This window comes from Carcharhinus amblyrhynchos, chromosome 10 (assembly GCF_965287045.1).
Source record: "Carcharhinus amblyrhynchos chromosome 10, sCarAmb.v2.hapA, whole genome shotgun sequence".
Lineage (NCBI taxonomy): Eukaryota > Metazoa > Chordata > Chondrichthyes > Carcharhiniformes > Carcharhinidae > Carcharhinus > Carcharhinus amblyrhynchos.
In genome coordinates, this window is record NC_137333.1 from 10,539,865 (window position 1) to 10,565,753 (window position 25,889).

General features: G+C 45.7%; 1 protein-coding gene across 3 annotated transcripts in view; it reads right to left on the reverse strand.

Moving 5' to 3' along the window:
* The window catches only part of tbc1d4 (TBC1 domain family, member 4), a 252,066-nt gene that overhangs the window by 158,645 nt on the left and 67,532 nt on the right, over window positions 1-25,889 (reverse strand). Inside the window, exon 1 of one of the 3 annotated variants that reach the window (XM_080198112.1) lies at window positions 12,065-12,175. The exons of the other annotated variants lie outside the window; for them this stretch is intronic. Coding sequence (XP_080054238.1) covers window positions 12,065-12,085 — 21 coding nt within the window. The 5' untranslated portion in view covers window positions 12,086-12,175. Of the gene's footprint in view, window positions 1-12,064; window positions 12,176-25,889 lie in introns of those variants that run through there. 3 annotated transcript variants of the gene reach the window in all.

Consider the following 25,889-nt stretch of genomic DNA (forward strand, 5'->3'; position numbering starts at 1 on the left):
CACCCTTGCTTGAGATTTGTAAGCAACAGGAGGAAGCAGGAATTCCTGGTCCGTTGAGCTATTCTGCATTCTTCTACACTCAGAATACTGTTGAACCACAATAGCATCATGGTAGAGTCTAATATCATTGGGGAGTTGAGTTCCTCTTTCAAATGAGATCTGCCAAGACAGAACTGTTGTCACACAGTTTAAGGCATTGGCACTTAGGACGTGATTAAACATTTGATGGAAGAGATAGGTTATGAGGCCTGTCTTAAAGAAGGAGAGAGATGTACACGTAATCCCACTGGTATGTCCCTAACCCTGCTGAATGCTAACTGAACGTCCCGCCCGCCAACTTAACAACAATAATTGCATTTCCAAATTCAAAATTTTACATGCCTGCAGCCAGGGGAAGGTCAAAAAATTCCCCAGGTGGCCTGGAGGGAGCAGTAGGCGAGGCCTCCCTCCGCCCTCACTTCAGTTGAAGCACTCACGGGGCCACAATTTTTCAGCCAGCAGGAGTAGTTCAGGGATGTGGGGGAGAGGGGATCAAGCCCAGCAGATCACTCCACTCAGCCTCTCGTTGGAAAGGGTAGAGGGGTTCCACGACTGTCTTCCTTTCTGATTCCCTTGCTGGAATTTTGCCGCCCTGCCCACCCGCCATGGAGCGGGCAAGAGGCGAAACATGGAAAGGTCCGTTGACCTTAGGTGGAATTTTATGCTTTTGGTCCGAGCAAGGCGGTAAAATTCCACTCCCTTTTCTTCAGGTTCCTGGGCCCTGCGGTTCACAATTTCCTCCCTAACCCTCTTCACTTCTCTATGTTTCCCTCAGTCTCCCAAGACAATTAGCTTGTCAGACAAATTTGAGACCAAACTACCTAAGGAAGCGTCAGGGGAGGCAAAAGTTTGGTGAAAGACATAAGTTTAGGAGGAGTGTCTTAAGGCAGGAGGGAGATGTATTCGTAATTCTATTGCGGTTTCTCCGACCTTGCCATCAGGATCGCCCTCTCCCCATCACTCCAGGCCCCTGACCCTCCATTATCAACCAATAGAATCACACCCCTCTTTCCCCCACCCACCTCCACTCCCCATCTCCACTCTAGGTGCCCGAGTTTATAATTACTTGCAATCCCAGCAGTGACCACTGCTCCTGGTGGCGCTGCGTTTACAGAGCTGCCAGGTTCTGAAGCAGGATTTCCACCATCCACCATCCTGCCCCCACACTCCACCCCCCAATCGCCCACAGTGAGGGGGCAGAAATCCAACCTACCGCCAACATCAGCGGGGATGTGTTTCTTCAGCTGTCCGTGACATATTTTGAGAGCTTTCCAAAGGATCTGACCAAAGGCAGTATGAGTGCAGCCATCATTTTATCAGCTGCCCTGCTCTACGTTCTTCAGTTTTTGATTTGCTTGCACAGATATCAAAATATCACAAGTTTGGAAACCGTGAGTGTAACCCGATAGGTTACTGTATAATAAAACTGCATTTGGATCCATCACTCGGTGATGGATCACATGATGCGATGTTCAATAAACATCTGGCAGATAGTCCTGGATGGTCAGAAGAGATTGTCAAAATATTGAGCCAAAAACCTTCTCGACTAATTTCAAAGCATATTTCATTTGTCCATGCCCAATAAGGCGAGCAAAGTCAGGAATGGAATGTTTTTCCATTGTGGGCATTTAGGAGGTGACAGGGATGTGAAGCAAGCAGGAGAGAATTGACGGGTAGTTCACACCCCACACAATCTGCCATCGGCTTCAGAGCAAAATCTAGTGGCCTGTGTTACTGGCACTTCACCTGTTTTGTGCCCCTGCCAATGTTGAATTTCAGCCACCCAGTGACACCATTAATAACTCCAGAGGTCAGCTACACGAAAGCCAAGTAAAGTGGAGTAAAGTCCTCTGTGCTCTCGTCCAATAATGAGCCAAAGAATCAGACAGCACAGAAGGATGCCCTCTGACCTGTTGTGTTGGCTCTTCAGAGTGAACCAATTACTCCCATAACTCCTTGCTCCCTCCCCACAGCTTTGCACGTTGCCCCTTTTCAAGAATATTCACCCCTTTTCCGGTTTCCAGATCATAACCTCTTATAGCCGTATCCTCTTGTTACAGAATCCCCCGTTAGTTGAAGCAGTCACGCCCATTCTAATCTCAGCAAAACCATTGCTAGTTTTAGTAAATCTCCCCACAACCTTCTCCGCTCTAAGGAGAACAATCCTAGGGTTTGTCTAGCCTCCCCACATCCCTCCGGGGTCACAATCCCAGGTCTTATGAAGGCCTCTCCTCCTGTATCAATGGCATCAGCAGGAAAACGCTAATATCATTGATGAAGACGAACATCTCGCCAGGGCCATCCCCACACCCCCACTTCTTGCCTTCAAACAATCGCACAACCTCAAACAGACCATTGTCCGCAGCAAACTACCCAGCCTTCAGGAGAACAGTGACCATGACACCACACAACCCTGCCACAGCAACCTCTGCAAGACACACCGATCATCGACACAGATGCTATCATTTAGGTGAGAACACCATCCATCAGGTACACGGTACATACTCTTGCAACTCGGCCAACGTTGTCTACCTGATACGCTGCAGGAAAGGATGTCCCGAGGTATGATACATTGGGGAGACCATGTAGACACTATGACAATGGATGAACGGATACCGTTCGACAATCACCAGCCAAGACTGTTCTCTTCCTGTTGGGGAACACTTAAGCGGTCACAGGCATTCGGCCTCTGATCTTTGGGTAAGCATTCTCCAAGGCATCCTTCACGATACACGACAGCGCAGAGTCACTGAGCAGAGACTGATAGAACATAAGAACATAAGAAATAGGAGCAGGAGTAGGCCATCTAGCCCTTCGAGCCTGCCCCACCATTCAATAAGATCATGGCTGATCTGTTGTGGCTCAGTTCCACTTTCCCGCCCTCTCCCCATAACCCTTAATCCCCTCTCTTATCATCAAGAACCCATCAACCCGCTTCTTAAAAATATTTAGCGAGGCAGCCTCCACCACTTCAACGGGCAGAGAATTCCAGAGATTCACCACCCTTTGAGTGAAGAAGTTCCTCCTCAACTCCGTTCTAAACCGCCTCCCCTTTATCTTGAGGCTGTGCCCCCTAGTCCTACTATCCTTTCTGAGCAGGAAGAGTCTCTCCACCTCTATCCTATCCATCCCATTCATCATCTTATACGTCTCAATGAGATCTCCCCTCATTCTTCTAAACTCTAACGAGTACAAGCCTAGTTTATTCAGCCTCTCCTCATAGCTCAACCCCCTCAACTCCGGTATCAGCCTAGTAAACCTCCTCTGCACTCCCTCCAGGGCCAAAATATCCTTGCGCAGGTGCGGCGCCCAAAACTGCACACAGTACTCCAGCTGCGGCCTCACCAATGCCCTATACAGCTGCAGCAAGACCTCCCTACTTTTATATTCCATATATAGCCAAGTTCCGCACACGAAAACAGCCTCAACCGAGATCTTGGGTTCATGTCACACTATCTGTAACCTCCATGACTTGCCTGGACTTGCAAAATCTCACTAACTGCCCTGTCTGGAGACAAAACACATCTCTTTAACCTGTGCTTAACACTCTCTCCACTCACATTGTCTGTACCTTTAAGACTTGATTAGATGTAAAGAATCGCATTCCAATCATTATTCTGTAAATTTGTGTCTTTAAATGCCCTGTTTGTGATTAGAACTCCCACTCACCTGACGAAGGGGCAGGCAGCGCTCCAAATGCTAGTGGCTTTTGCTACCAAATAAACCTGTTGGACTTTAACCTGGTGTTGTGAGAGTTCTTACTGTATCAGCAGGAAAACGCAGGCCCGTCAGCCCTGAAAAATGGTCTCAAGAGGCATCGGATCCTTCCGACCAAGCAGAAATCTGTTTCGGCAAACAAACTAACACAGTACAATAAACACACTTGAAACATTGGGAGTTCCAACCCATCAGCATACATGAGTCAGTTTAATTAACTCCCCATGGTAAGCCAGATAATTCCACTAAATTCAACAAAAAAAAACCCATCCAATTTGATTCCAACTCTCGCCCCACGGATCAGCATTAATTCTCTTCAAGAGATGCACCATTACATGCAATCAATCACACTGAATATGCAGAATGTTAGTCCTTACAAGGACAACTTCATCCACAGTTGACAATTGCGACAGGCCAGGCACTAGCAAAAAACTTCTGGGTCGTAATTATTGAAATATTAATGCTGGTTTTAAGTACTTGCAGAAAAGCCCAGCACAGATGTCGAGTTCACTGTGAACGCTTTTAGAGAAAATTAATACTCTAGCCTGCAGGAATGAATGATGGTGAGAACTGAGAACATTTTCCAATATGTTTCTCCAGGATTACAGGCCAAATATTTAAAGGCTGTGAGTCACTATCAATTTAGAGAGAAATCTCATTTTGCAGAATCTATCTCTCTCTTTCTGTCTTCAGATACCGTGCCCCAAGAGGATGCTGGCAACTAGGAACTTCCATGTTAATCTTGCTCTGGAGACGTTGCTCGTACTTTCAGCCGCTTTGTGAGGCTCTTTAGAATGATTGCTCTTCGCCTACTTTGCTTTCACCATCCATCTTTTCTCCCCTCAGTGTTTCGGTGGCACAGTGATTAGCACTGCTGCCTCACAGCGCCAAGGGTCCCGGGTTCGATTCCAGCCTTGGGTGACTGTCTGTGTGGAGTTTGCACGTTCTCCCTGTGTCTGCTTGGGTTTCTTCCAGGTACTCCGGTCTCCTCCCAAAGATGTCGGGGGAATTTATTAGAAGACGCAGGTCATGCCTAAAAAGTCAATGTTCTGGCACCAAAACAGAAAATGCTGGAAAGTCTCAGCAGGTCTGACAGCATCTGTGGGGAGAAAATAGAGCTAACGTTTCGAGACTAGATAACCCTTCATCAGAGCTTCATCATCAATATTCTGGAGTCTTGCTCAACAGAGGGAAGCATCTAGAGGACACACACTAATGGTAGGTTATAGGGCTGGTTATACAGGTTGATGATCAACAATTGACGCTTTATGAATCAAGTAATGGTTTTATTTTAAGGCGAACATTCCTTTTTATTTCCTAATGACTATCATTCCATTATCTTAGGGGCGGCGTGGTGACACAGTGGTTAGCACTGCTGCCTCACAGCAGTGGGTCACAGCGTGTGTGGAGTTTGCACATTCTCTCCGTGTCCGCAAGGGTTTCCTCCGGGTGCCCCTGTCTCTCCCCACAGTCCAAAGATGTGCAGGTTAGTTTGATTGGGCCATGCTACATTGCTCCTCAGTGTCAGGGGGACTAGCAGGGTATATGTGAGGTTACAGGGATAGGGCCTCAACGGGATTGCTGTCAGTGCAGGCTCGATAGTCCGAATGGTCTCCTTCTGCACAGTGGGGATCCTATGAGTACCAGCACATGATAAAATACAACTGTTCCTGTTTCTCCCTTAAATTCACAGATAAGCTTGACTGGAGTGTCCATTTAATCAAGCCACATAATCAAACTGAATGGCAGAGCAGACTCGAAGGGCGAAGTGACCTCCTCCTGCTCCTATTTTCCACGTCTCAATGTTGATGGAAAATGTAGCCCGATCAGAGTGCCTCATGAACATCAGTGCATTGCTTAATGCCCGCCATCCTCACAACCTCAATCGTGAGGGACAACTCCTCGATGGGTTGTCCCTTCTATAATCCTGACGCAATGGCCAATTATAATGTTCCATTGCCACCGCAGCTGAAATCAACTCCTGTAACACGGAAAAGGTATCAAAATTGGGAATTTCCTGGTCGTCGTGGCAGAGTGTTGTATCGTGCCACATTCAGCTACCGAGATCTGAGGCAGGCCTTCAGAATTTATATTAAGAATACACACGGACACGTCCCAAATTATTTATCGGCTACTTTGCATGAAGCTGACATCCAAGGTCCTCAAATGGTAATGAATAAAACCACCACTGGTTTTCGTTGCTGTCGCCTTTGGGTAGTTCATTAACCTTTCGCTGATTCATTGACGGTACAGAGTGTGATGAATCATCGAAGCTAAACTCCACTGTTAATGAGAGGTTCCGCACTAAAGCTTAAAACAAACTATTAAAATACTGAGGCAAAAGTTCAAGGATTGATTGTGCTGCTCTCATTCTTTGGAATTTCAAACAAATCTAATTGGAATAACAATTAAGCCTCTCTGCAAACTGAGTCAGGGTGAGAGAAAATAGTGTTTCTTCAGAAGGAACTCTTCAAATATAGACAATAAAAAATATAACAAACCTTACTCCAACTTGTAAATCAAAGACAGGGTTTAATTTTAAAAAAATTCATCACTCCAAACTTAGGGCCTTGCCCTGGGCCAATGCAAGCTCCCCACAATTCCCAACAGGTTCTTATTTATAGTGAGTCAGCTGATCATCATATCGTTCTGTAATTGGTTCCATGGTTTACCGGGTCAGCTGATCCTTACAGCTTGTTACCATTGGTCATATTACATCCGATACAGAGTTGTCACCTGTCACATTCTAACAAATAGGATTTTTAAAATTCACAAGTAGCTTGCTGCCTTGAGAGTCTCATTTTGAGCTTCCGGAGTCTCAACAACTCCAGCTCCAGTTGCAAATGTTCTTCAGCAACTTCCTCCCAGGATTCTGTCAAAGCCAGGGTGAATTAACTTACTTCATGAAGGAGCTTTCGACCAGTACCTCACATCTCCCTAACTATTGAGGTTGTGAGGATATTCATGATGCACTCTGTTCGGGCTACATCTTCCAACAATATAGAAACAGAGAAAATAGGGGCAGGAGGAGGCTATTTGGCCCTTCGACCCTGTTCCGCCATTCATTTTCATCATGGCTGATAATCCAATTCAATAACCTGATCCTACCTCCCCCCCTCCACCCCCACCCCATGTCCTTTAATCCCCTTCACCCCAAAAGCTTTATCGAACCGCTTCTTGAAAACATACCATGTTTTGGCCTCAACTGCTTTCTGTGATAGTGAATTCCACAGCTTTACCACTCTCTGGGTGAAGAAATTACTTCTCATCTCAGTCTTAAATAGTTTGCCCCGTATCCTTAGATCCCTGGTTCTGGACATCCCACACCATCGGGAATATCCTTCCTACATGACTAAGGAGCACCTGATATGAATGGTACTTGCCTGACCTGTGAACTCATCCAAAGCCATGCTGCCCATGCATCAAATCTGTTCACCCATTCCCCACTCGCTGAATCCAACAGCCTCAAATTTAAAATCCTCACGCTGATGTTCAAATTCCTTTCTCTATTCCCCACCTGGCAACCTTTCTAATCTCCTCCTGATTGATACCTTTGTTTGTGCTTTACCTTGTCCTGCACGAGCAAGGGCAGTATGGCAGTGATTGAAGAGGGTGAAAAACATAACACCTTCCACAGCTGTGGAACCTCGGATTACGAGGAAATCTGTGCCGCAATGCAACATCTGTGCTTAGAAAACCATCCCTAATGCCAATCGGCAATCTCGCTAACAGAGGCCATCATCCAGGTGAGAAAATTGGAGCAAAGTCAATAAAGGATGACCTACTAAGACACAGTAAGAGCTTTACTCTACAAATGCTACAGAAACGCTTGCCACTGTAACTGAGAGCACCAACAGAAGCAAGTATTCCACTCCCTAATAAAACTCGCATCACTCAAACTGACAAATGAGTCACAACCTGATACAAAAGACTGCCAAATTAAATTTGACTTTATACAGCATATTGCATTCCCAAAATTCAAACCTCCAGTCTGAGAAGCTTATGGAACAGCCTGAGCCAGCTTTGTAAACTATATCTGCAGGACTAAACACGCCAGGATGTTATTACTGAATCGTGAAGTTCTGAATTAGCCGCAGTTCCATTTTATAACCCCATTTCCAAACCGATTTTTCTCTTTGCTTTTTTTTTGTCCAGATTCTTTGTAACGCTGGACAGAAAATGGCTTTTGGGCTTTTCCTCGTGGTGTAGGATTTTTATCCTAAACTAGTTTCAGCATTCAACAACACCTTGTTTTGGATAAGAAGTTGACTGCACTCTAACTAATGGCTGGTTCATTAATGGCAGGGGTCACAATCAGGTCTGAATATAGTGGAATCTTTTTGATTGCTACCTTCACTACCTTGTGTTTCTTCTCTCTTTTTACCACCACTAACACCATCCCCCATCCAAATTACCCACTTTACAAGCTGAACAAATTGAGTGAGAATGGCAGGTAAAAATAAAGAGCCATCTCCTACAGATTCCTATCATAGAATCCCTACGGTGCAGGAGGCCATTTGGTGCATTGCGTCAACACCAACCACAATCCCACCTAGGCCCCACCCCTGTAACCCCCTTGCATTTACCCTAGCTAATCCCCCTGACACTAAGGAGCACTTTAGCATAGCCAATCCACCTAACCCACACATCTTTAGACTGTGGGAAGAAACCAAAGCCCCACAACCCTCCAAGATATCTGCACTCTCATAATTCTGGCATCTTGTGCATTCCCAATGATAACTGCTCCATCACTGAGGGCCATGCCATCAGTTGCATAGGCCCCAAGCTCTGGAATTCCCTCCCCACACTTCTCCACCTCCACACTGCCCTCGCCTCCTACAGCGAACTTCTGAAAACATGCTTCTTTGACCCAGCTTTTGATCATCTGACCTAATAGCTCCTGATCTGGCTCAGCGTCACATACTGGGTGGGATTTTCCTCCCTCTCTGTGGCGTGTTTCACAGTGACGGGTGGCGACGTGCGCTCACTGGCAGCGAGATCTTATGGTCCCGTCGTTGTCAACTTGGTTTCCCATTGAACACATCCCTTGCTGCCGGGAACTCTGCGGAGATGGTGCGGGACCGTAAGATCTTACCGGTGTAAAACAGCAGCAAAATTTCAGTGTCTGTTTTATAATACTCCTGTGAAATGCCTTTCGTTATATTAAGAATGCTATGTAAATTGAAGAAGGGGAAGGGTTAATGAATTTAATGCATTTTGTACTTAGCATACATCACAAACATAACCCTTTCTCACAGTTGAGCTCCTCAAGCTTATACTGCTCCTGGTATCAATATAAATTGTTTATTCACGTTTTCCTTACTTGTTCACGTCTTTCATTCTTTAACTTTCATTTCCATAAAGACAGATAGTCAAATGTGAATGTTATTTTGCAGACATTGCAAACCTTACCTGTTTGTGCTAACTGGACGTGGTTAAACAGCTGTGACTGGTAGACTGCAAGACCGGTTTTTTTGTCCTGCTGGAACAGCCGCAACCGCTCAAATGGAGAAGCTGCTGGAGAGGCTGTGAATCGTGACGGTACCGATGTCTGCATCGTGATCAAAGCTGCCAGACAGGCTGTGAATCCTGGTTGAAGCCAGGGGCTGCATCCTGGCTGGAAGCGAAAATGTTGCGAGTCCTCCTGATACCAGTGTTTGCGTCGTGAATCACGGTGTATAAATACCCACACTTACTTGTGTTCAGCGAGAAGCCTGGTAAGCCAATGTTAGGGGCCAATTTTCTCCCAAAAGCTTTTGAAATAAAACCTATCGTATTTTGACTTGCTAACAGTCTCAGCGGTGTCTTTTACCTACAACAAAATACAAACTACCGTTGATCGTTTAATAGCAACTGAATCTTTGCATTAGCACCATAGGGCCTGAACAGCCCTTCCTCCATCTCCTAATTTCTCAATCTAGTTCCCATTTCAGAGCTGGATTTTATCCCAGTTCTTGTTAACTAACATCCTTTGGCTGATTCATTTTGTACATCGTGGCACAATGGTTAGCACTGCTGCCTCACAACACCAGGGAACTAAGTTCGATTCCCGGTTTGGGTCACTGTCTGTGTGGAGTATGCACATTCTCCCCGTGCCTGCGTAGGTTTCCTCCGGGTGTTCTGGTTTCCTCACACATTCCAAAGATGTGCGGGTTAGGCTGACTGGCCATGCTAAATTGCCCTTTAGTGTCAGGGGGACTAATAGGGTAAATTTGTGGGGTTAGGGGAAAGGGCCTGGATGGGATTGTGGTCAGTGCAGACTTGATGGGGTTGAATGTCCCCCATCTGCACTGCAGAGATTCTATGATTATCCAACACTTGACATTTTTAAAACTGATTATGAAATATTCAGCCTACTAGAAGCCATTGAGTTTTCTTCACCTTGACCCCTCCCTAAGTCCACCCTTAAAAAAAGTCTTACATTTCAATTTCCAATTCCAACAAAGGGTCCCACATTTGAAATGTTCCACTTTTATGACAAATTTCCAGCAGTTTCAGTTTTGAATTCAATCGTAAGTTTAGCAGGACCAAGAGGGGAGAGCTCAAAGATATCACAGTTTGGACAGAGATAGGTAAAGGTCTTTCATAGGTCCCCAGTTTTCTTTGCTCCACCACTGTGTTCATCCTGGGGCTTTGAAATTTGCTCCCTAAACCTCTCTGCTTCTCTCCCAATCTTCCCTCCTTGTTTGGTCACATTTCTTAATATCTCCTTATGTGACTGGATGGTCAATTTTGTTTGACAACAGTTCTGTGAGGCCCCGCAGTACATTTCCCCAACACTGAAGGCTCTAAAAAGCCTCAAACGCTGTTATTGCTGCTCCTGTTCAAGGATATGGCAATAAAATGCAGTTTGACAGCTGCTCGGCGTTGATACATCTCATTCTGTGCAGTACTTAATGTTTGCAACCTATCAAGCACTTTGAGGCGATTGCACAATACACTGGCAGGCTGGTAAATTGCTGAGATGTCAGCAGTTCTGTTACAATGAACCTCAGATACACATTGAACCCTCCTGCCCAGCAACAGTGCATGCATGTGAGAGTCTATGTAATTCAGAAGAACACATTTCTCAGTAAGTTAATCCCAATTTACTTCTGTGAATTTAAAGCAATACAGATTGTCGATTAGTGTCTTTCCAAACACATTTGGTTCAAAATCAGACTGCGTGTTGAAGTAGCTGAAAGGGGAGATTCCGCTGTTTATATGTATGTTTACATTTGAGAGCACGGGAGCTATCTATTAAATGTCAAACACATTTAAACATTAATTATATGACCTTCAGAATGGAATGTTTGATTTATGCTAACTTAGCAAGCGAAGAGCGCTCTTCAATACTGGCTTTTTATCCCTGGCAAGTCCTCGCATCCGCAAGTCAGTTGTTTTTTTTAAATTAAAAAGATCTGCCTAGCAGCAGTGCCATCTGGTTTGGTTCAACCTTCAGTTACTTGGCCGCTCCTGACAAACATTGCTATTTGCCTGTCTAAGGTCAACTTGATTTTTTTTTTCAAACGGATTCAGGGACACAAATAGGCTATGAAGAGCAAGACAGCTATTGAAATCGTTGGCGAGAGAAGGCATCTCTCATGTGCAGCATTAATAATCAATGTGCATTGTATGCGCCGTTTTCCCAGCCCAGCTCTTGCCCTTTACTCCTGAAAGTGAAAAGGCCTCACGATCTATGCTGCTGAAATAGCTGGCCACCAATGTCAACACCACACTATTTAAAGCACTGATCCCCATTCAATCAGCAAGAAGAGAAGCAACTCAGGCAGAGCAAATGCAAAGGCATTACCACTTGGTCTTGGGTTGCCACCTCTGGCTGCTATATATGCCTGGAGGTTTCTGATCATGTGACATCTAACCACTTGACACTGAGGAGCTACACCCACTCCAATCAGCTTGGATCATGTAGATCAAGTCCAAGGTAGGTGGTGAGAGCCCTGTCTTGTCAGCTTGGATCGGGAATGTCCCAACTTGTTGGGACTCTGAATTGGCTTTAATTTGACTTGATTGGATTGGAATAAAGTAAAAAAAAACTTGACGCTGGGCCACTTAACACTAACACGTTATTGGATTTACCTTGTTGGATTCCCTGTGTGACTGATAACCGTTACCCAACTACCGTTGTGCCACAGGTTTCAAGGACCACCCGTGAATAGAGGGGAGGGGAAACTGAGGGAGAGAATGGGGGAAGCCATTCTCCCCACTTCCTCCACAGCACCCCCTCCCCGCCCTCCCCCTATTCCCCAGTCTCCATCACTCCCTCCCCAAAATCCTCGTTCCTCACCCCAGGACCCCATTCTCTCACCTCCTGCTCCCCTGCTCCCATTCCTTCCTTTCAGACACATCAACGCCACTGCTAAACTGTTGACTCCGTCCGCGACGTCAGTGTGACCCACACCATCATCCCAACACCTCCACCCTACCGCTCGCCGGCCAATCACGGCTCTCTGTGGGTGACGGCTGCAACCTGTAGCCAGTGAGAAGGCAGGGAAAGCATTCTGCTCAAAACGAGTGCACTTTAACCTCATTCCGATTCCCGGCACCAGGCCAACAATTAGTTAACGTCTGTTACAGTTTATTTATTTGTCACAAGTAGGCTCACACTAACACTACAATGAAGTTACTGTGAAAATCCCCTAGTCGCCACACTCTGGAGCCTGTTCAGGTACATTGAGGCCAATGCACCTAACCAGCACATCTTTCGGACGGTGGAAGGAAGCCAGAGGAGAAAGTGCAGACGCCGCACAGTGACCCAAGCTGGGGCTCAAAATCAGATCCCTGGGGCTATTAGGTGGCAGTGCTAACCACTGTGCCATCCATATAAGAATTCTCACTGCCCAGTCATTCCTAGAGGTCTTGGAACACTATTCAAGCCTGAAATACTGACAGCAATGTATCAAAATGTTACGGAGGAAAATCAAAATTTCAGTGCAATTTACAAATAGTCAGCTATTCTTAACAACTGGGACTGACTGTACTCTTGCTGCCACACTAACTCAAAAGGGATCAGTCATTATTCCCAGTAGCACAGTGGTTAGCACTGCTGCTTCACAGCTCCAGGGTCCTGGGTTCAATTCCCAGCTCAGGTCACTGTCTGTGTGGAGTTTGCACATTCTCCTCGTGTCTGTGTGGGGTTCCTCCAGTTTAGAACATAAGAAATAGGAGCAGGAGTAGGCCATCTGGCCCTTCGAGCCTGCCCCACCATTCAATAAGATCATGGCTGATCTGTCGTGGCTCAGTTCCACTTTCCGGCCCTCTCCCCATAACCCTTAATCCCGTCTCTTATCAAAAACCCATCAACCCGCTTCTTGAAAATATTTAGCGAGGCAGCCTCCACCACTTCAACGGGTAGAGAATTCCAGAGATTCACCACCCTTTGAGTGAAAAAGTTCCTCCTCAACTCCGTTCTAAAACGCCCCCCCCTTTATCTTGAGGCTGTGCCCCCTAGTCCTACTGTCTTTTTTGAGCGGGAAGAGTCTCTCCACCTCTATCCTATCCATCCCATTCATCATCTTATACGTCTCAATGAGATCTCCCCTCATTCTTCTAAACTCTAACAAGTACAAGCCTAGTTTATTCAGCCTCTCCTCATAGCTCAACCCCCTCAACTCCGGTATCAGCCTAGTAAACCTCCTCTGCACTCCCTCCAACGCCAAAATATCTTTGCGCAGGTGCGGCGCCCAAAACTGCACACAGTACTCCAGCTGCGGCCTCACCAATGCCCTATACAGCTGCAGCAAGACCTCCCTACTTTTATATTCAATCCCCTTCGCTATGAAGGCCAGCATCCCATTCGCCTTCCTGACCACCTGCTGCACCTGCAAGCTGGGTTTTTGCGACTCATGCACAAGGACCCCGAGGTCCCTCTGCACCGTCGCTTGCTGCAGTTTTTTGCCCCGTAAGTAATAGTCCTTCCTACCATTCTTCCTACCAAAGTGGACCACCTCACACTTGCCAACATTAAATTCCATTTGCCATTTCCTGGCCCATTCGCCCAGCCTATCTAGATCCTTCTGTAGACTCTCCACACCCTCCGCACAATTTGCCGTTCCCCCAATCGTGGTGTCATCCGCAAATTTCGACACCCTACACTCGGTTCCCTCCTCCAGATCATCTATATAAATGGTAAAAAGCTGAGGCCCCAGCACCGACCCCTGGGGCACTCCACTAGTCACCATCCGCCAATCCGAATAGCACCCGTTGACCCCCACTCTCTGCCTCCTATTTGACAACCAATCCTCAATCCACGCTAACACCCTACCCCCAACTCCAAGTCCCCTGACCTTCTGCAATAACCTCTTATGAGGTACTTTGTCAAACGCCTTCTGAAAATCCAGAAAGACCACATCCACAGTCCAAAGATTTGCGGGTTAGGTTGATTGGCTATGCTAAAATTGCCCCTTAGTGTCCTGAGATGCTTAGTTTAGAGGGATTAGTGGGTAAAATACGTAGGGATATGGGGGTGAGGCCTAGGTGGGATTGTGGTCAGTGCAGACTCGATGGGCCGAAGGGCCTCTTTCTGCACTGTAGGGTTCTACGAATTGTACCGCCAGCCCCGCTCCAGATTCGGGGCGGGCGCAACTTGCAGAACAGAATTCTCCATTGGCATCACCCGAGCGAGGTCATAATACCAGCCTATTACTTTAACTCCTTATTCTAGCTGCAGCCATTTTCTCAATGTTGAAGACTAGCTTCACATGAATGAAGGAGCATTCATTGCACCATTACAAATAGCAACTGTAATTATTCTTTCTCCTTGCGATTGATGGAATTAGAGGGAGACAGTGGTGGCATAGTGTTAATGCCATCGGACTAGTACTCTGGAGGACCAGACTAATGCTCTGGGGACGCGAGTTCAAATCTCACCACAGCAGCCGGTGCAATTTAAATTCAGTTCATAAAACCTCAAATTGAAAGCCAGGGTCAGTGACGGTGACCCATAAAACTATTGTCTACTGTTGTAAAAACCCATCTGGCTTATGAATGCTCTTGAGGGCGGGAAATCTGCTGCTCTTACCTGGTCTGGCCTACATGTGACTCCAAGTAAACAGCAATGTGCTTAATTCTATAGTCTTTGAAATGGTACTGAGTTCAAGGGCAATGAGGGATGGGCAACAAGTGCCAATCTTGCCAGTGATACCCATATCCCTTGAAAGAGTAAAGGAAAATTGCTGCTAAAAAATGACCACATAAGTATATGTTGAGATAGCCCATCAGTAACTTTGCATGGATCGACAGCAAGCTAACCCCAGTGACTGATCAAGAAATAAAAAAGTTAGAGGGAGAAATTATGCTTGTGATTGTTCTGTCCTGGTTTTGTGAAGGTCGATCGACATTGTTATTATCTTCTGTATTAAGAAAGCTTTTGACCTAAGTGCCAGAATTGGAAAAGCTTTCCTTCTTTCAGGCTGATGTCTGTGGCACGTAACAAATTCATTTCTAATCGGGAGATTTATTAAGGCAACTCATGGCTACAATTCTTCGACATGACACCTGTAAGCACTCTGCAATTCTTCGTTTCATCTAGCTCGTTTATCTAGCAACGACTATTGGTTTAAGAATGAGATTGCATTATTTATGAAGTTACAATATCCAAATCCGGAAAGTTAACCAGCTTGGGAAAATAGGTTTGGTGAATCAAAGTGACACCTAGAAGATGCTTATTATAAAGATTGAAGCCTGTGATATGAAAGCACCATGGACAGATGGAAAGTAAAAGGATCACAAGGAGAAATCAGCAGTAAGTATATGTTCCCAGGTCTGCTAAGTTGCCATTAGTACATCCGATGGATCTGCATTAAGGCTCTGTTCTTGGCAATGGTACATCCTGTTCTGGAATCTTTGTGTAATAAATTTTTGACATCTCATGTTTTAGTTGTGTTTTTCTCCTATGTATATTTTTGTTAACTTTTGTTTTTACATTTGTTTGCTGATGAGAGAGATGTAGGCCGGATTTTATGACCTTACTCAGGTGAGGCTCGTAAAATCCCATCCGAGGCCAATGGAGAATTCCGTTCTGCGACCAGGACGGGCGTGCCGGTAAAATTCCGGCCATTTGCGCTCATCGGGACACATGCAAGAATGCCAAATTTCAAATGATAAGCAAGGTGGTGAGCACTGCTGCTTCATAGCACAAGGGACCCAGGTTCGATTCCCAGCTTGGGTCACTGTCTGTGTGGAGTTTGCATGTTCTCCTCATGGGTTTCCTCCAGGTGCTCTGGTTTCCTCCCACATCCTGAAAGACATGCTGATTAGGTGCATTGACCCGAACAGATGCCAGACTGTGGTGACTAAGGGAATTCCACAGTTACTTCATTGCAGCGTTAATGTAAGTCTTACTTGTGACTAATAAATAAACTTCTTAACTTTTCAACATCCTTTTCTCCTTTTGCATAAATTGTTATTATAATTTGAAATTTGGTATTCTGGCATTTGTCCTGATGAGTGCAAGATGAAAAGCTTCAGGAACATGTCCCTTATCTGCAATATTATTTGTGCTTTGTTCTCTCAAGACATCCACACTCTCCGATTTGTCACATTGCTTGACCAACATCCAGTATTGGATGAGATGAGATTTCATCCACTTGAAGACTGGGAAAGATCAACGCCAATATCTTCTGTTCCCACACAAACCCTGTTCCCGTGTTACCAGCTCCATCCCTCTTCCTGATGCTGAACAAGGCTTTTCCCAAACTTGGTGTCATTATAGATCATAGAATCCTACAGTGCAGAAGGAGGCCATTCGGCCCATTGATCCTGCACGAACCACAATCTCACCCAGGCTGATCCCCATAACCTAACATATTTACCCCATTAATTCCCTGACATTATGGTCAATTTTCCATGGCCAATCAACCTAACCTGCACATCCTTGGACCGGTCATATTTGATTTGACTTAAATTTGCAACACCAAATTTAATTTGCTTTGATTTGATTTATTATTATCACATGCAGTGAAAAATTTTGTTTCTTGCACACTATACAAAGCATACTGTACATAGAGAAGCAAAGGATGAGTATGGAACGTAGTGTTACACTCATAGCTGAGCTGTAGGGAAAAATCAACTTAATACAAGTAGGTCCTCTCAAAAGTCTGGTGGCACGTAGGAAAGAAGCTGACTTTGAGTTGATTGGTATGTGATCTCAGACTTTTGTACCTTCTCCCGACACAAGAAGATGGAAGAGAGACTGTCCAGGGTATGTGGGATCTTTGATTATGTTGGCTGCTTTTCCGAGACAACAGGAAGTGTAGACAGTGTCAAGGGATTGGAGGCTGGTTTGAGTGATGGTTCACTCAACAACAACTTGTTTATATAGCATGTCCTCTGCAGTACCTACCTCCAACCCCTTCAACATCATCTCCATCTGCCTTCCCAGCCTCACCCCCATCTGCTACTAAAACCTTCATCCATGCCTTTGTCACCTCGGAACTAGACTATTCCAATGCTCTCCTGGCTAGCCTAACACCATGCACCTTTCACAGTCTGGAACTTTTCCAAAACTCCTAGCTCACACGAAGTTCCTTTCACCAGTCACTCCTGTGCTTACTGACCTGTACAAGCTCCAGGTTCAGCAGTGCAAGTTCCTTCATGACCTCCTTCATCTTATCTCTGTCACCTCCTCCAGCCCAACACCCCTCCGATGTCACTGCACTCCACTAATTCTGACATCCACAATCTTCTCTGCTCTAACCTATTGGCAGTTGTGCTATCAGCTGCCTAGGGCCTAAGTTCTCCAGCTCCCTCTGTTGATTTCTACCTCCTTTTCTCCATAGAGTGCCTTAACACCAAATTTGAGGATGCCCAAAGTTGAAGAACACTATTCCCGACCTCCCTACCACCGACAGTCTTTTCAGCTCTTTATAAGTGACGCAAAACAGCGTAAGTACGATTGTGTTTCTTTCCTGCCAGCTCTCCCCACTAATCTTTGCCCAGTATCTCAGCAGTCGGTGAACAAAATAGTACAAAACAGAACTGATGGCTTGATCCCTGCGGCTGCTGAGACAATCCCATTGTTCCTGGTGTTCCCGAACTCTTGAGCAAGGGGTCCATTCAGATGCCTGCTGTGCGAGCCCACCTCAGTGTGCATCAGAAATGGGCTTTGCCTGGATTGCACCGATAGAAGGCTGACTTCTTTTCATGGTGGTTGTAAGATTGAGAGAATCGAGTTGGCACACAAGTACAATACATACCACAGAGCGGCAACATTACACGTCGCAGTTAGAATCTGGCCAAGATAGATGCCAAGGAGGAACACCCGCTCTTTTACTCAGTTACTCTGTTAATAATAGAAATGATTATGTGATGCACTGGAATATATCACGTGTTCGTGGGGCATGTGGGTCTGTGCAATCCTTTCATGCTCCAAAGTAATCTGGTATTCAGCATCACTAGCATCCCCTGCAGGGACAATCCTGGCCTGCCAGCAAGAAACCCCCCCACACGAATACATAGAACCATGTAATCAAAGTAAACAACAGCCTGCACTTGTCTCCTTGATGAACCAGTCCCTGATGTGAGCATCAAAGTGATTTCCTCTTGATCAGTTTACTGGGACTGTGGAATGAGAGCAATGGGGGAGGTGGGGGAATGCATACCCATGTTGTAGACCACCACACTCATAGAAACTGGAAGCAGCAGTGGGCCATTCAGCCCTTCAAACCTGCTCCGCTGTTCATCATGATCATGGCTGGTCATCAGATTCAGTAACCTCATCCCCACTTCCCCCACATCCCTTGATCTCTTTAACCCCAAGAGCTATACCTAACTTCTCTTGAAATCAGACAATGTTTTGGCCTTAACTACATTCTGTGGTACTGAATTCCACACATTCCTTCACATTCCAGGTGAAGGAATTTCTCCTCCCCTCAGTTCTAAAAGGTTTACCCCTTATCCTCAAATTATGACCCCTCATTCTGGACTCCCCCACCATTGGAAACATTCTTTCTGAATCTACCCTGACTAACCCTGTTAGAATTTTATAAGTTTCTATGAGATCCCCTCGTCACTCTTCCAAACTCCAGTGAATATAACCCTAACCAACTTATTCTCTCCTCGCACCTCACCACTGATGTCTACACTCCACAACCCATGCCTTCCTAATCTTCTGAGAGGTGAACAAGGGGATTTTCCAGTCAGCATGGTGGTGTTCCTGTGTATCAGTCTGAGCTAGTGTGTCCATACTTATTTCCTAAACCGAATCTGGGACACAGAGCCCAAAACTCATCCACATAACCTGAATCCATGAAGCATGCCTTGGGACATTCACATTCTTCAGCCTAAATTGGCTGTGTTAATAGCTTTAGCATTTGTTAATGCCCTCATTACTCACTGGGGTGGCATGATGGTTAGCACTACTGCCTCACAGTGCCAGGAACCAAGGTTCAATTCCCAGTTTGGATCACTGTCTGTGTGGAGTCTGCACATTCCCTCCATGTCTGCACGAGTTTTCTTCAGGTGCTCCAGTTTCTTCCCACAGTCCAAAAGGTATACTAGTTAGGTATATTGGCCATTCTAAATTCTCCCTCAGTGTACCCAAACAGGTGCCAGAGTGTGGCCACTCAGTGATTTTAACAGTAGCTTCATTGCAGTGTTAACGTAAGCCTACTTGTGACATTAATAAATAAGCTTAAAAACAACACATTGGGGATTTGGGGTCAGTTTTTAGAAGTTCAGTCATGGGTTGTTACCCATCACTAACTGCCCTTGAGAACATAAGAACATAAGAAATAGGAGCAGGAGTAGGCCATCTGGCCCTTCGAGCCTGCCCCACCATTCAATAAGATCATGGCTGATCTGTCGTGGCTCAGTTCCACTTTCCCGCCCTCTCCCCATAACCCTTAATCCCCTCTCTTATCAAAAACCCATCAACCCGCTTCTTAAAAATATTTAGCGAGGCAGCCTCCACCACTTCAACGGGCAGAGAATTCCAGAGATTCACCACCCTTTGAGTGAAGAAGTTCCTCCTCAACTCCGTTCTAAACCGCCCCCCCTTTATCTTGAGGCTGTGCCCCCTAGTCCTACTGTCTTTTTTGAGCGGGAAGAGTCTCTCCACCTCTATCCTATCCATCCCATTCATCATCTTATACGTCTCAATGAGATCTCCCCTCATTCTTCTAAACTCTAACGAGTACAAGCCTAGTTTATTCAGCCTCTCCTCATAGCTCAACCCCCTCAACTCCGGTATCAGCCTAGTAAACCTCCTCTGCACTCCCTCCAAGGCCAAAATATCCTTGCGCAGGTGCGGCGCCCAAAACTGCACACAGTACTCCAGCTGCGGCCTCACCAATGCCCTATACAGCTGCAGCAAGACCTCCCTACTTTTATATTCAATCCCCCTCGCTATGAAGGCCAGCATCCCATTCGCCTTCCTGACCACCTGCTGCACCTGCAGGCTGGGTTTTTGCGACTCATGCACAAGGACCCCGAGGTCCCTCTGCACCGTCGCCTGCTGCAGTTTTTCGCCACGTAAGTAATGGTGGTGAGCTGCCTTCTTGAACTGCTACAGTCCATGTGATGTAGGTACACCACGCAATGCTGTTAGGGAGGGAGTCCCAGGACTGTAACCCAGTGATAGTGAAGGAATGGCGGTATATTTCCAAATCAGGATAATGAGTGGTTTGGATGTGGTGGTGGTGTTTCCATGTATCTGCCGTCCTTGTGCTGTTGCTCTGAACCATCCATGATTCAGTGAATGGTGTTGGGGATTGGGGAGGTCGGAGGGGTGGTGGATACACATGGTTGGGGGATGTGGATGCAAGCAACAGGGTTGGGAAGGGCCCAGCCCAGAGAAGAGACTGGGAGAAGGGCTTTCTGGGGGTAAAGGTGAGAAGTACACACTTTGCTTTACCTTATAGAATCCCAACAGTATAGAAGGAGCCATTCAGTCCATCGAGTCTACACCAACTCTCTGACAGAATATCTTACACAGGCCCTCTCCCCTGCCCAACCCCTGTATCCCCACACATTCCTCATGGCTAATCCACCTAACCTACATATCTTGGGACACTAAGGGGCAAGTTAGCATAACCAATCCACCTAACCCACACATCTTCGGACTGTGGAGGAAACTGGAGCATTCGGAGGAAACCCACACAGACACAGGGAGAACATGCAAACTCCACACAGTCACCCAAGGCAAGAATCGAACGCTGGTCCCTGGCACTGTGAGGCAGCAATGCTAACCACCATGCCACCATGCTGCCCCTGATCTTATGTTCCACCAGGATCTGAAGTAAAGAAAGCTTCACTGGCACAGTCCCCAAATGAGTTCCCAAAACTAGGCAAAAAAGAGGGGGGAATTGGAATGCCCTGGCTACCTGATGGTTGATGTTTTCAGAATGTCAGCAATCATTGGCCAGGAGCCTGTCAATCAGGGTGCTCTATGCACACTGACCGACAGACTGTGTGGCCAACGGACCCCAAGACACATGCACCCAAGTGATTAGCCCTGTCTTACCCCTCACCTCTCCCTCCCGGACCCTGCCTCCAAGTATTATAAAACGTGTACAACATCTTGAAATCTTGTCGGGGGGGGGAGCGGGTAAGTTTTTTTGCTATAAATTATTTGTCAGGAAAAACTTGCATCGAGTATAAACTGCTCGTAACGATGTGACTGTGACCAGAGTGTCATGCGGGCGTGATTTTTATTAAATTGGGCTTAGTGTAATTTCCATGATGTAACAGCAATGTATCTATCCCGACCACCTGATGCTATTGTGTGTGTCCCAGTGGCTGGGGCAGTCACTAGCTGCTGTGCTTTAAACATACGCTGCCTTCACAGGACCTTCAGCTGAGCTTTCAACAGGCAAATCATCTCGATCTGGTAACAGCTGGAGTTTACTATGCCAGGCATGAAAGTGCCCTTGGGACGTGTCAACTGGTCTGTAATGTGTGAAATTTCATTTTAACCACTTTGGGATTTGTGAGATTATTTTCTCCCTGGTGTAACAGCGAGGGAAAATACGTTGATCTGCGACAATGTCTCTGTTATAAAAGGCATACTTGGTAGAAATCAATTTTTGCAGTAAATGGTTTGGAAACGATTCCGTTTAAACATCAAGTGACCCTTGTGCTGGAAAGCACTTCCATTATTCTGCCACTGCCCAGTTCAATTTGGAAGCAGATGTACCTCATGAAAAGACGGCTTTTAAGCAGGAGATTTAATAGCCGGCCTCACAGTGCAGCATTGTAATGTGCCTGCCTTTCAGATCGTAAACATGCAGTACGCACCAGCACCCGCTATGCTCTGAACAGCATAGCAATTCAGCCCCACAATTAAACTGTGTGCAGACCGTCAGCACACATGGCAATCCCTCATTGTGCCATACCATCCGACGCCAGCCATGGAAACCGCTCTAACTCTCCAATGAGAGACGGAAAGGCACTTTCACCTTCCAGACTGCATGCCTCCTTCTTATCCACCCACCCCCACCCCCTGGATATAACACATCAACTCTCGCAGACTCTGCGAACTCTGCAACAATTAAAAACGATACATCAATCAGTCAAGGTGCAAAGTCATGTGAAAATGCCCAGTATTCTGCCTGAAACTCCTCCAAAGAAGTACTTTGACGGTTAAAGGGGTTTACTTCAGAGTATTTAAGGTTTTCTGGCCAAATGCTTGGTACCTGTGTTCAGTATTGAAGCACCATACTGTCTGTGGGCCGTTACTGTAGTATTTGGAGGTGATGGCCAAGTGGCATTATCGCTAGACTATTAATCCAGGAACTCAGCTCATGTTCTGGGGACTGGGGTTCAAATCCCACCATGGCAAATGGTGGAATTTGAATTCAATAAAAAAAATCTGGAATTAAGAATCTACTGATAACCATGAAACCTTTATCAATTGTCAGAAAAACCTATCTGGTTCATTAATGTCCCTCAAGAAATGAAATCTGTCGTCCTTATCTAGTCTGGCCTACATGTGACTCCAGAGCCAAAGCAACGTGGTTGGATCTCAAGGGCAACTCGGGATGGATAATAAATATATTCTTAAATATACTTTAATAAAAGCTCCCTCGTGAGTCATTTGAATCATACCTGAAGTGAAACCTATCATGCTTATCCTAGCCAAATTCAAGGTGCAAAACTTATGATCCAGGCGGGTTCCATAAAAACTTTGGAGTTTCTGACCTAACAAAAGTTCCATCATACCCTCTCAGATGGACATGTATCGGTTCTATGTCCCTATTTCCTGCCCAACGTACCCCCTGATACTTTGAGGCCGTGCGTGATTTGTTTAACTGTGTGGCTCCTTTAATCGTTTTATGTACACTGGTGCACCCACAGTAACTTAAAAAAGCCAAGTTGCGTGTAGCCAAACCACAGACCTTTGGATTGCCACATGGTCCGTGCAGCTCAAAAGGGAACAACAGTCAGTTTTTATCCCTCAACCATCATCCATTAAAATAGATTTTCTGGCCAGTTTCACCTTGTTGCTTATGGAATCTTGCTGTGCACAAGTTGATAGCTACATTCTATACTTTACAACAACTACAATGTGCATTTATCTAAAGCCTTTCATGTAAATAAAAAGTCCCGAGGCACTTCAAAGAGCTTATTCAAACATATTCTGATACTCAAGACAATGGAGATATTAGGGCAGGTGGACAATTAAAAAATTGGTCAGAAAAGGTAGGTTTTAAGGTGCATATTAAAAGGTGGAGAGAGGGGTGAAGGGGCGGTGAGGTTTTGGGAGGAATTCTAGAGTCTTGGGCTTGGCAACTGACAGCATGGCCATCTAAAGGGGAGCCGTGAATTGGAGGAATGCTGCAAACTCGAAGGGTTGTAGTGATGGAGGTGGTTACAAAGATAGGGAGGGTGAGGCCAGGGAGGGATTTGAAATCAAGGATAAACATTTTTAGACTGAAGCGCTGTAGGACTGGGAGGCAACATTGGACGGTCAGCCCAGGAGCACTAAGTGAATGGGACTTAACTAGTGAGAGTTCAGATACACGCAGAGTTGAACATGTCCCAGTCCATGGATAATGAAGGGAGGCCAACCACAAGTAAAATAAAACATCTTGAAATCTTGTTGGGGGGGCATGCAAGTTTTTTTTGCTATACATTATTTGTCAGGAAAAACTTGCATCAATTATAAACTGCTCGTAACAATGTGACTGTGGCCAGGATGTGTCATGTGGGTGTGATTTTTTAACACTCCCCCCGACAAAATTTCACCCAAGTAAAATAAAACCTGTAATCTCCTGGAAGAGACTGAGAAACCATAAAGGAACACAGGAGTACAGAAATTTGACATGTCGCTATGACTCTCACCAATTTTTACAGATGCACCAAAGAAAGCATTCTTTCTTGTTGTATCCCAGCTTGGTATGGCTCCTGTTCTGCCCAAGACTGCATGGAACTAAAAAAGGTCGTGAATGTAGCCCAATCCATCACACAAACCAGCCTCCCATCCACTGACTCTATCTACACTTCCTGCTACCTTGGCAAAGGAGCCAGTATAATTAAGGGCCCCACGCACCCCGGACATTCTCTCTTCCACCTTCTTCCTTTGGGAAAAAGATAGAAAAGTCTGAGGTCATGTACCAACCAGCTTCTCCCCTACTGCTGTCAGACTTTTCAATGGACTTACCTTGCATTAAGCTGATCTTTCTCTACACCCTAGCTATGACTGTAACACTACATTCTGCAGTCTCTCATTTCCTTCTCTATGAACAGTATATTTTGTCTGTATAGCACCCAAGAAACCATACTTTTCACTATGTTAATACATGTGACAATAATAAATCAAATAATGGGTATTTTAAGGGGGAAATTCAAGAAGATCTCTTTCCCTTGCCCGTCCCATGGCGATTGAGACTAATCCAGGAGATTGTCCCAGCTCCTATAATTTTTTTTTAAATTCATTCGTGGGCCATGAGTGTCACTGGCTAGGCCAACATTTATTGCCCAACCCTAGGTGCCCTTGAAAAGGTGGTGGTGAACTGCCTTCTTGGATTGCTGCAGTCCACATTCTGTGAGTTGACCGCTAGGGAGGGAATTCCAAGATTTTGACCCGGAAGATCGGCAATATGTTTCCAAATCAGGATGGTGATGGCTTGGAGAGGAACTTCCTAATGGTGGTGTTCCCATTCATCTGCTGCCCTTGTCCTCCCAAATGGAAGTGGTCGCGGGTTTGGAAGGTGCTGACTCAGGATCTTTGGTGAATTGCTGCAGTGCAATTCGATTTTTACCTTTCGCGTCCTCGCACCCGAGTGGAAAGCCCAGCTCTGAGGCTGAAACATGGCTGATCGACAAAGGGGTGAAGATATCTTAACGTACGGTTGGTAATATCCAACCGCAGATCTCGAGTATGATTCAGCAGCCTCACAGATGTCTCAGGTGTTCAGAAGGAGGAAGGAAAAACCTACAGGGAACCTGACAACCAGGAACCAAAATATGCTACCTTGCCGCTGTGGTGAAGAAAAAGGGCAGTGAAAACTAAAAACATATTTACATTTAAGGAGAGTGATGGAAATGTAATCAACCGAGCTTGCACTAACACGTCCCTTATTGTTCTTCGGCAGGGTTGTGTGTTGAAGAATGGCTTAACTGTTCCACTGGAGTGTGTACAGAGTTACAATTGACGTCTTATTATTAGCCTGTGCTGAAGCTGATTTCTCCAACTACCTCAAGTATAGAAATCTGAGTTTACAGACGATCTTCTGGACATTTTGTTCCAATTTCTAATACAACAGGGGTCTCTTAAAAACCGCACACTGATATGTTGGCAATAGAAAAAGCTGCAAAGCTGGCAGTGTTCGATTACTGGGAACAAACCATCTCTGTCTCTTTCAACTCAGTCAACATTTCTTCCCAAAGGTAGAGGAGTCTAAAACTAGAGGGCACAGGTTGGTGAGGGGGGAGAGATACAAAAGGGTCCAAAGGGGCAATTCTTTTCACACAGCGGGTGAGTGTCTGGAACAAGCTGCCAGAGGTAGTAGCAGAGGCGGGTACAATTTTGTCTTTTGAAAAGCATTTAGACAGTTACATGGGTACGATGGGTACCAGGGGGATATGGGCCAAACATGGGCAATTGGGACTAGCTTAGTGGTTAATAAAAGGGGTGGCATGGATAAATTGAGCTGTTTTCATGCTGTAAACCTCTATGACTCTACTTTTTTTTA